Here is a 12,627-nt window from a genome sequence, read left to right on the forward strand (position 1 = left end):
GTCCATCTTGAAATCTAGAAAACTAGGTTTTTTTCTTATCACTTTTACTATTGACCAAAAGGCGTTTTGTAAACCTCTTTCAAAGCGGCCAGTTAACATTAAATATAATGAAAAAAAAATCTATATGAAACATTAATACAAAATGACTTAGTATGAAAGCACAAAATTCATATAAACGTAAATTCTTACTTTGAAAAAATCCTTTACTGACAACATCTCAGGAAAAACTTTCATGTTCAAAAAGAAAGAAATATACCGAAAAAAAGCACTACTTTTTGGAAAAGTGACATTTTTTACCAAAATATATATTCAGTTGGGAAAAGCTTCATTTTGTGTCACATTTTGCACAATATACTCCTTTTTGCCCTTTTGTATCCTAAATTTCTAAAATGTTTTACTTTTTTGTCCTTTTTTGTTTTTGTGTCCTGGCACTTTGGAATGGTGTCATTTTGACATAAAATGTGTCCAGTTGGCAACCCTCCTGTAATGACAAAAGACTAGTTCAGTTATATTACCCATTCAACATTTTTTTCTAAGAATAATGGTCTCTGTTAAGGCACACCCTTCTCGCCCCTTTCTCAACTCTCACTCTCTCAAACCTCGTCACAATTCTTTAAGAGCAAATCCTGAAACACAAGGGCCGTCAAATTAGAATGAGAAGTATTTTAAAGAACTTTAAGACTTTAGCATAAAGAGCGAAGGTTGATAAAGGGGCAGTCCCCTTCGAATATGGTGTGGCAAACTTATTTCTGTGTTGAGATGATCAGGGCCAAACCCTGAGAAAAAATGGCAGTTTATTGAATAGCCGAACGCTACAAATAGTCGATTAATTAAAGCATTCCAAGCTGAAATCTCAAGGCAGAGTTACCATCTATCAAGCCACGTCAGCTTTTCAAAAATTATTTGGCAAAGAAAATTTAAACAGATCTTAATGTAGACTGTTTCTATTAACCAGGTTCCCTTTCAACTTACTGTTTATTAACAAGAACAATAATGTAAGGACACGCAAAGTACAATGCTATACAGTACATGTACAGTTATATATGTACAAACAAGTATCAGTTTAAGAGTAACTGTTCCTATTAACTAGGTTCCCTTTACAGTTACTGTTCATTAGCATGAACAGTACTGCAAAAGACAGTAAATTACAATGCTATACAGAACAAAAAAAAGTACAGTAAAAACAAGTTCAAGTTATCCTCGCACCCCAACCGCGAACGACCAACTTTTCGTTTATCCCTAGACGGTTGGCCGAAAAGGACAGTCTTCTGCAATCTGTCATCCTTCATCCGCAAAATGTGCCTTAGCCACCTCAACATTTCTCTCATTATAGCCCAAGAAAACAGTTTGAAATACGGTCAGTCAGCCGAGTACCCAGAACAATTTGTAGGTAATTTTTCTAGAAAATATCTATCAAATCTTTATCTGCTTTTCGGAGCGCCCATGCTTCAGAGCCATATTTGACCACTGTCATCCGTCTAGCTTCCAAATTTCTAATCTTGGTTTGCAGACTTATCTTCCTATTCTTCCAAACTTTTTTAACTGTGAAAAAACACCATGATCAGTGGCTATTCTATTTTTAACATCTTCACTGCTCCCACCATCTTTACTAATAATTATACCAAGGTAATTGGCACAAACAAAAACATTAACAAGTGCTAAACAGTTTGGTTCTAAGCTATTAAAGGTCGTGGGGCTGCAGAATCTTCACATAAGCCCTGTCTTGGGTAATCTCCCCAACCCTTGTTCTAAATTACAGGCTAATGCATCAATGTAGCCTTACATTGATTACAAAACCTTTCCATATTAATAAATGAAGTTCCACTCCCAAAGCATCCCAACTGAGCAATTAGTGCCAATATGCTTATCAAAACGATGGAAGGTTAAGGATTAAATTGTCTGCAAGTCACGAAAAAGTAAAAAATTACTTTCCCAAAATAAAGCCACTTTGGTATTACTCAAGAAGTGAAGTTAGGTTAATAATAACGAAATATACCAAAATCTGATGAAAATATAATACTTTAGTAATAAAATCAGAGGCAACGCTGTAGCGATGCCTATAATAAAGGCCATATGGCTCCAATGTTTTATTATTATTATATTTTTTCCCAGAGGCACTTCATATGGAAAGGGTCGTTGTAGAAACTTCAAAGAGGGCTCATTCGATTGGAAATTGAGAGTTCTAATGCCCTTTTTATGGGTCAAAAGTGATTGGAAGGCAACTAACACCCCTTCCACGCTAACCAGTTCCCCAAACACATACAATCAAAATTTTTAGATAGCCATTTTGTTCAGCATAGTTGATTTCCAAATAGAAATTATATTTTGAGGAGGACACTCCCCCGCAGCACTCAGGGCAAGGGTTGTAAGTTATGCCCTGGCGGCATTTAAGGTTTTTACACAGAGCTTTGCCGTAGAAACTTTAAAAAGGACTCATTCAATTGGAAATTCAAAGGGCTAGTGTACTTTTTAATGGTTGAAATTGATTGGAGGGCAACTAACCCCCCTCTCAGGCCACATTTTCCCAAAACATATCCAATCAAAATCTTGAGATAGCCATTTTGTTCAACGTAGTTGAAAATTCAGGAAATTAGTTCTCTGAGGATAACAACCCCCCTCCCCCAACAGCCCTCGGGGCAAGGGTTGTAAGCTATGGCCTGGAGGCATATAAGGTTTTTATAGGAAGCGTTGTCGTAGAAACTTCAGTTATGGCTCATTCGATTGGAAATTTAAATGACTAGTTACCTTTTTAATGGTCAAAGTGATTGGAAGGCAACTAGCACCCCTTCCAAACCCACCATTTTTTAAAACATTCAATCAAAATTTTGATACAGCCATTGTGTTCAACGTAGTTGAAAGTTATTGAAATTATATGTTTGAGCAGGACACTCCCCCCACAGTCTATAGGGGAAGGGTTATAAGTTATGCCCTGGGGGCATATGTGGTTCTTATGGAAGGAATGCTCGTATAAACTTCAGAGAGGGCTCATTTAATTGGAAATTGAAATTTCTAGTTCACTTTTTAAGCGTCAAAAGATATTGGTGGGTAATCAGCTCCCCCCCCCCCCCTATACCGTTTTTTCCAAATGCATCCGATTAAAATTTTGAGATAGTTATTTCGTTAAAAATAAAAATAGCTCAAAGATCATTTGCAAAAAATGCCGGTGTCGATAAACCTCCCCAGGGCCCGGGGGCAGGCGTTGTAAGATATTACCTGGGGGCATATATGGGTCCTATGGAAGGGATACTCGTATTAACTTTAAAGAGGACTCATTTGATTGGAAATTGAAAGTTCTAGTTTACTATTTAAGATTAAAAAAAGATTGAAGGGCAACTAGCCACCCTCACGCCCCTTTTTCTCCAAATGTATCCAATAAAAATTTTGAGATAGCCATTAAGTTAAAAATGGATCAAAAGTCAGATAAGAAAAACTCAGGTATCGTTACAATTCCCCAGAGCTCGGGGGCAGGTGTTGTAAGTTATGCCCTGTGGGATATATTGCTCTTATAAAAGGGATGCTTGTATAAAATTCAGAGAGGGCTCATTTGATTGGAGATTTAAATTTAAAGCTCACTTTTTAATATTCAAAATTGATCCGAGGGCAGCTAGACCCCCCCCCCCGCCCCGCCTTCTTTTTACAAACCCCTTTGATGAAACTTTTGAGATCGAAATTTTTTTCAAAACAGTTCATGTCAATACAACTCCCCAGGGCCCAGGGGGAGGCGTTCAAAATTATACCTTAAGCACATGTAGGGTTCTTATGAAAGGGATGCTCGTATAAACTTCATAGAAGGCTCATTTGATCGGAAATTGGAAGTTTTAGTTCAGTTTTTAAGAGTCAAGAGAGTTAAGGGCAACTAGCCCCCTCCCACACCTTTTTCCCCAAACCAATCCGATACAAATTTTGAGATAGCCAGTGTTTTGGAAATTGTTCAAAAATTAGATAAGAAAAACTCCCCCAGGGTTCGGGGGATAGGCGTTGTAAGTGTTGTCCTTGGGACGTATATGGTTGTTATGAAAGGGATGCTCGTATAAACTTTAGAGAGGGCTCATTTGATTGGAAATTGAAAGTTCTAGTTAAATTTTTAGGAGTCCAAAGATATCCGAGGGCAACTAGGCCCCTCCATACACACCCTTTTTTCCCAAGCCCATCTGATGAAATTTTTATACTAGCCATTTCTTTAAAAATACTTCAAAGGTCAGATAAGGAAAATTCCTGTGTCGACGCAACCCCCCAGGGGCCGGAGGCAGGCCTTATGAGCAATGCTCTATGGGCATATATAGTTTTTGTGGACGGGATGCTCGTATAAATTTCGGAGAGGGCTCATTTGATTGGAAATTGAAATTTCTTGTTCAACGTTTAAGAGTCAAAAGAGATCGGAGAGCAACTAGCCCCCCCCCCCTTCCACGTCCTAAACGCATTAGATGAAAATTTTGAGATAGACATTTTGTTCAAAATAGTTCAAAGTTCAGATAACAAAAACTCCGGTGTCAACACAGCCCCACAGGGCCCAGGAGTAGACGTTTTTAGCTATGCCCTGGGGGCATATATGGTTGTTATGGAAGAATGCTCGTATAACGTCCTTCATAGAGGGCTCATTTCGTATAGCAAACTTCATAGAGGGCTCATTTGATCGGAAATTGAAAATTGTAATTCACTTTTTAAGAGTCAAAATTAACTGGAGGGCATCTAGTCTCTCCCCGACACTCCATTTAGTTTTTCCCAGAGGAACTTCATACAGAAGGTGTCGTCATATAAACTTCAAAGGGGGCTCATTAAATTGAAAATCGAGAGTTCTAGTGCCCTCTTTAAGAGTCAAGAGTGATCGGAGTGCAACTAGCCCCCCCTAGCCCTTTTTCTCCATATACATCTGATAAAAAATTTGAGGTAGGCATTTTGTTCAAAATATTTCAAAGATCTTGCAAAAAAAAACGCCTTTACGTATGGCCATTTCGTTAAAAATAGGTCAAAGGTCAGATAAGAAAAACTCCTATGTCGAATCCCCCCCTCCCAGGGCCCGGGGCAGGCGTTTTAAGCATTGCTCTGGGGGAATATATGCTTCTTATGGAAGGTATGCTCGTATAAACTTCTGAGAGGGCTCATATAATTAGAAATTGAAAGCTCTTGTTCATTTTTTAAGAGTCAAAAGAGATCGGAGGGCAACTAGCCCTCTTCTTCACGCCCTATTTTCCTCAACTCCATCTGATAAGAACTTTGAGATAGCCATTCGTTCAAAATAGTTTAAAGGTCAGATAACAAAAACTCCGGTGTCGACCCAACCCCCCAGGGCCCGGGGGCAGGCATTGTAAGCTATGTCCTGGGGCCTTATGTGGTTCTTATGAAAGGGATGCTTGTATAAACTTCAGAGAGGGTTCATTTGAATGGAAATAAGAAGTTATATTCCATTTTCTCAGAGTGAAAAAAGATCGGAGGTCAACTAACTCCTCCCATCCTACATACCTTTGGGTTTATTGGATGGATAAACCCATCTGATAAAAATTTGAGGTGACCATTTTGTTACAAATAATTCAACCATCAGATATTAAAACTCCGGGATCGACACAACCCCCCAGGACCCAGGGACAGGTGTTGTAAGTTATACATATATGGTTCTTATAGAAAGGGTACTCATATAAACTTCATACAGGGCTGATTTGATTGAAAAAAGAAATCTTTAGTTCACTTTTAAAGAGTCAAAAGAGGCTGAAGGGTAATTAGCCCCCCCCCCCTCCCCACACAATTTTTCCCCAAACCCATCCGATAAAAAATTTTAGATAATTATTTTGTTAAAAATAGTTCAAACATCAGATAATAAAAACTCCGAGGTTGACACAAACCCATTTTTCACTTTAATATTGTTACTTCGATACCAGTTTTGAAACTTTGATGAACATTTTATTTTTTTTTTTTTTTTAAGTTTGATTTTGAAATAAGAAATTTTGCAATCAAAACGAACAAAAATTGATTAAAAAAAAACTTTCCGAAAAATAATTTTTTCGAAGAAAAGTAAAGGCCATTTTATACTTAAGCTCAGCAGATACAAATACCTGTTAAAATTCAAACTCAAAACGACCAGAAATTACTATTAAAGAATAAATGAACCCCAAAATTAAACTTAAAACGAACAGAAATCAAATAAACAATCATCAATTAAAGATCCATCCGTTCAAGAATTTATTTTACTGTAATTTTATTTTTATTTTCAATGCTGTAAGAACTGGGAAAGAAAATATATGTAATATAATTCATTTTCAGTTAAGTGCCAATGACGCAGTAGGCTTTTGGTTTTTATTTACAGTTAAGGAAGGGGGCAGTATTCAAACACTTGTTTGTAGTGAAACACTTCTCCGTCTTGAAAAACTTTAAAAAGAGCTAACAAATTAACCTGAATAAATGAGTTTGCTAAAAACTCATTAGTTTAAAATGTTACTATAATTGTAATGTTTATTTTCAATATTAAGTACAAAAGAAAATATTTGTTGTAAAATTGGTTTTCAGTAAAGTGCCAATGACGCAGTATGTTTTAGACTTTTACAGTGGGGGACGGAGGCGATACCCAAACTCTTGTTTGTAGTGATTTTTGTTCGTTTCAAGCTTGATTTGCATACTCAATTTAAGTTTCACTCGTTTTAAGATTTATTTAATAATTTACATTAATATCTATTGTATGATTGTTTGCATTAATTGTTTATTTAATTTCTGTTCGTTTTAAGTTTCATTTATACTTCAATAGGAAAATAATTTTTTTCGTTTTAAGCTTGATTTTCATGTTCAAACTAAGCATTACTCGCTTTAAGATCTATTTATTCATTTATATTATTACTTGTTGTATGTTTATTGCTATGATTGTTTATTTAAAATCTGTTCGTTTTGGGTTTCATTTATTCTTTAATAGTAATTTCTGGTCGTTTTGAGTTTGAGTTTTAACAGGTATTTGTATCTTCTGATCTTGAGTTTAAAATGGCCTTTACTTTTCTTTTAAAAAATTATTTTCGGACGTTTTCTTTTTTATTTGATAATGGAAACAAGCACAGAGAATTATGGAAGTCAGGCCACCCAGAAAGTGTTATATTAAATACCCAATGTAACCAACTCTATATATTAGATATTTAATTAAAATATACCTGCATAGTTACAATAATTGTCTCACTCAGCCTAAGCTATTTATTTCCGAATACAGACAGAGAAACCAGTTTTACTCAGATCAAGAACTTGAGTGTAGTCGGGATAATACTCAAGTACCAAATCAAAAAAGTTACTGCCATGTAACTTGTACGATAGATTTAATCCTTTGAGTCCTCCGAATGATTTTGAACAATTCAAACTGCATAAGAGAATCACCAAGAACTTGAGTGTAGTCGGGATAATACACAAGTACCAAATTAAAAGAAAAAGTTACTGCATTGTAACTTGTACGAAAGATTTAATCCTTTGAGCCTGTCGAATCTAATTTTCATACTGCCTAAGAGAGTCACCAAGTTTGGTGCAAAACTACTCCCTGCGGTAACCCAGAAAACAGCCAGCTCTGATTACCTTCAGGAGGATTTAAATAGGAGTTAGCACTTTTAAAATATGTTGTTGTTCAGCCCCGCACATTATTCTGGAACCCTTTTCTTGAGGATGTAATTGTTTCATTAAAGTATCCTGTTAAAGTTCTTCAGCCTTACGTTCAGCAGATGTATAAAATATGGGCTAAACTATTTTTAACAAAAGCACCACATTAGGTACCCCTGATTTTAAATAGTGGTAGGGAAAAAAGTTACAAAGAAGACAAGAAAATTGGTGTTTTCAACAATTTGTTTCATTAATGTTCAAACATATTTTTATGAGATATTCCTTTCACATGACAGTCTCTCTGTAGGCTCATATACCCAGATTTTACCATATATCATCGTTTTTTTAAGTTAGTAAGGGGATTTAGACATTCTTGAAGTGAGAAGGAGGAATATTTTTTTAGCCCTCTATCCCTTTGGTGGGTGAAAGTTATGCAGTCATTAGTCTTTGAAGTTTGATACAATCTCCCCCAACTATAAGTATGTATATAAAACTTATAATTTTAATGCCCATAATAATTTACGTATGCTTTCTTAATTTTAATCTCTTTAAACACACCCAAGGCCGTACCCAGGGGGGTTAGGGGTTTTTGACCCCCCCCCCCTGAAATGTTTTTCTAACTCGTAAAAACGTAACAAAATAGATATAAAAAATATACATTTTTTTGTGTAAACCCCCTCCCCCCCCCCGTAAAAATCCTGGGTATGGCCTTGAACACACCTTCCTCTTATTTTGATCACACATGAAATAATTATTAAAAATAAACCAAAGCTGAAGTAGCACTAAGGTGAATCAGGTTTTGCGGCTTTAGATGGCGCTTAAGTTAGAGAAACTCCTTCTAAAATCTGCTCATTTCCAGCAGAATTTTTTTGATATTGAAAGCTTTGCTGTAGAAACCTCTGTATTCCCTTTTATAAAATCTTGTTCAAAATCTAAGATCATTTATTTTCACCCTACTTGATGTGATTATAATATTTCAAGATAAACTATCCAGTGGGAAATATTTTAATTGCATTTATTCTTTTCCCTTATCATGATCAAACGTTTCTTCATAGACAGTTTTGATACTAAAATGCTAAATACACTGTAATCTAGCGGTCTTTATATCAGGCTATATGACGTAAAGTCGATTTTACTTTTTCAAAAGACCTATAAGAGAAAATTTCTTATCCGTTATACTTTTTCTCTTTTCTAAAATTCCTTTTTTACATAATATTGATTTTACGTATTTTTCCAGACAAACGATGCCATAGGGAACACTTTTAATTGGATGTACTTCGTCCCCTTAATTGTGATTGGTTCCTTCTTCATGCTTAACTTAGTTCTTGGTGTGCTCAGTGGGTAAGTAACACTATTATTTTACTTATTATTTTATTCTTTATATTTTGTTATTTTATCTTATTGTTATTTCATTTCATCTCTTATTATATCTTTTATCACATTGTATTATAATTTTTTTTGTTATTAAATAATATTATTGTGTTATATCTTATTATTTTTATCTTTTTTATATTATATCTTATTATATTCTATCTCTATTATTATATCTTACTATTTTATTCTATAATTTATTAAATATTTTACTTCAGTTTGCTTATGGAAAAACAAAGAGCAAAACAACTAGAAAGAAACAAAAGACAAAACAACAGTGAGAATAATTTTGAGCAAATGAATAACGAAAACGAAGCAGGTATTTAAACAAAGACATCCATTAAACCGTCTTTAGGGCAAAGGACACCAATTGAGGATTAGGAGAAATTTTTTACCGTAGATTGCTTTACCCCCATCCCCTAGGTTTTAAAAATATTTTTTTTTTTTGTATATAAAAAAAAATCAAAAAAACAATACACTGCCACCCCCTACATTTTGAAAAGTTCTTATTTTTATCTTCATGTCAGAAATGTAAAAGACCTCCCCCCCCCTCCCCCTAGTTTTTCATTAGATGGTGCCCCTGTGTAGGGCTGGAAAGAGCATATAGAATATGAAAAAATTAGCTTTTGGAATTAGTCAAGATCAGAAACCAAACTTAAACACAAAAAATCTTAAAAACAAAAAAGCTAAGTCAATATAGCTTTAGAATCTTCTTACTTTGGTTTGGTAAACAATCTGCGCTCTACTATAACCAAAAGTATTATATTAACAGGCTAAAATAATGGTAAAACTGCACTAAGAAACTGTGAGATGATTAAGATCCCCGTGAGTAATATGTACATGATCAGGTATAAGGGTAGTCTTTTCTATTGTCACAGCAATAAATTGTCTCCGTCCTTTTAATACTTTTTTAAATTTTGCTGTCCACTTTTTGTCAATTATATCTGGATCTGATAAAATGATTTCATTCTCGTCTTTGACCTTGTTGAGTCTGCTACTCTGTTTCCCACCCACCTCATTAGTCAGCTGGTAAACAAGTTGAAAATCACCATTTGTAACATCTTCCATTGCTAAATCAGCTTGTAAGTATAGTCTCTTTCATTTTCACAGTAAAATTATCTTCAAGGCGTAAAAAGGGGGTACCCGGAGCATTTTGTCGTCTCCAGGTCTCCGTCCTTTTGATACTTTTTTTAAATTTTGCTGCCCACTTTTTGTCAATTATATCTGCATCTGATACAATGATTTCATTCTCTTATAAACAAACTTATATACAAACTTATAAATATAGTCTCTTTTATTTTCACAGTAAAATTATCTTCAAGGCCGTACCCAGGGGGGGGGGGGGTTAGGGGTGTTTTAACCACCATCCCCCGAAATGTTTGTCCGACTCGTAAAAACATAAAAAAATGGATATAAACTATTTTTTTGTGTGCTTTTTTTTGTGTAGCCCCACCCCCCTGAACAAAAAATCTTTAAGTAAAACCCCCTGAAAATAATCCGGGGTACGGCCGTGATTATCTTCAAGGCATAAAAAGGGGGTAGCTGGAAAATTTTATCGTCTCCAGGTCTCTGTCTTTTTATTACTTTTTAAAGTGGACTGCCATATTATTTTTATAGTTTCAATTTTTAAAACGATAAATAAATACATAGTTTTTTAGTACTTTAGGAGACATAGTCGAACTTTACAACAGTAGAAAATTTTTGTCAAATATTTTATTTACTTAGCCTTTCAAATAATAAATTATCTTCAAGGCGTAAAAGGGGGTACCCGGAGCATTTTGTCGTCTCCAGGTCTCCGTCCTTTTGATACTTTTTTTAAATTTTGCTGCCCACTTTTTGTCAATTATATCTGCATCTGATACAATGATTTCATTCTCGTCTTTGACCTGGATGAGTCTGCTACTCTGTTTCCCACCAACCTCATTAGTCAGCCGGTAAAAAGGTTGAAAATCACCATGAGAAACTTATAAATATAGTCTCTTTTATTTTCACAGTAAAATTATCTTCAAGGCCGTACCCAGGGGGGGGGGGTTAGGGGGGATTGAACCTCCTTCCCCCGAAATGTTTGTCCGACTCGTAAAAACATAAAAAAATGGATATAAACTATTTTTTTGTGTGCTTTTTTTTGTGTAGCCCCACCCCCCTGAACAAAAAATCTTTAAGTAAAACCCCCTGAAAATAATCCTGGGTACGGCCTTGATTATCTTCAAGGCATAAAAAGGGGGTAGCTGGAAAATTTTATCGTCTCCAGGTCTCTGTCTTTTTATTACTTTTTAAAGTGGACTGCCCACTTTTGTCAATTATATCTGTATCTGATAAAATGATTTCATTCTCGTCTTTGACCTGGGTGATTTTGCTACTCTGTTTCCCAACCATCTCATTAGTCAGCCGGTTAACAGCTTGAGAATGACTATTTGCAACGTCTTCCTCTGCTAAAGCAGCTTTGTTTTTGAGGAAAAGTCTTTTATTCTACCTTGATTTCTCTTTGACTTCTTTGCCTTCCTCCTTGTAGAGCTGTTTTGGAGGTGACTGTGCGCGCCAAGAGGCAGCATACAGTGATGTGTACTTATCGGTTTGTTTCTTGAAATCCATTTTTTCTTCGGCAACCTTTGTGTACACACTCTTAACGTTTTTCCATTTCCTTTAAATTTTCTTGCCTGCTTAACTCCACTGCTAGAGCTTCAATTTTATTCTTACAAAATTATACAAAATTCTCTAAGAACCTTACAGTAAAGCAGTTTACCCATATCACGTGGTTTCAAATGGTTTGAGCTGTGTTTCTGAGGAGCAAGCTCCATAAAAACTGCAAATTGCCAACTATTGACACGTAGATTTTATAACTGAAAAAAAGAGGGGGGTTAATATTGGGTGTATAGCTGGCTTGAGTTTATAGGAATTGTGGTTTCGGATAAAAATGTAAAACATTCTGTAGTGGGAGGGAGGCTTAGTAGATATGGAAATGAGCCGAAAGTCTATTTTCCCCTTTTATTTTGGAGCTTACAACCGCAAGTCTTTAGGCCAAGAAAAACCTAATGTAAATGCATTTTCTGCTGAGCACGATCCTCCAAATAAAATGGAGCCCTATTAGAGCCCAAAATTGTCTTTTTTTCCAATCGCCTTTCCCGCATCTTTGAGTCCTTTTGCTAAGAGAGCCACAATATGGAGACAAAAAAGGTATAAGGTCACCCAAAAAACGGGACCAGACAAAGAGAAGGGCCAAAAACTTTTTTTCCTGGCCAGTTCGTATGCAATAGATGATTGTAAAAAATGGAGAGGGACTTATTTGACTAGAGACTCAATGTTTTTGCGCCCTGTACGGTGAAGAGCCAATAAAGAGCAGCCAGTATTCCTCCTGTGACTTTTTCTGTTGTTCCAACCCTAACTCCCCTGGTGTTGGATCGAAATTCTGAGATATTCTTTCCGCTCAAAAATGTTGACAGCTCTAGTCATCATGCTTCTAGGCTCAACAACGCCCTACAGAATAAACTTTCGAAAAGATAGTGCTATAAATGAATCCTCAAACGAATATAAATTTTAGTGAATATCAAAAGTATCATTGAAAAATTGAAAATTGCTTAACCTTCCAGGAATTAATATTATTATATGTTAAACAGTCGTTCAACTTTCGAAAAGTCTTTCTGGGACTCTAGACATTAAGGTAATTCTCTTTTTTTATATATTGATAAATATATTTGTCAATAT

The 12,627-nt window shown here is 35.4% G+C and overlaps 1 protein-coding gene across 1 annotated transcript in view; it reads left to right on the forward strand.

Annotated features, from left to right (window-relative positions):
* Positions 1-12,627, forward strand: part of cac (calcium voltage-gated channel subunit cacophony) — a 534,146-nt gene that overhangs the window by 220,760 nt on the left and 300,759 nt on the right. The window contains exon 9 of the mRNA XM_089100885.1: positions 8,792-8,895. Within this exon, the coding sequence (XP_088957011.1) occupies positions 8,792-8,895 (104 nt within the window). The remainder of the gene's footprint in view (positions 1-8,791; positions 8,896-12,627) is intronic.

The sequence above is a fragment of the Artemia sp. Qi Xiang Cuo genome, chromosome 15, assembly GCF_049724085.1.
Source record: "Artemia sp. Qi Xiang Cuo chromosome 15, ASM4972408v1, whole genome shotgun sequence".
NCBI lineage: Eukaryota > Metazoa > Arthropoda > Branchiopoda > Anostraca > Artemiidae > Artemia > Artemia sp. Qi Xiang Cuo.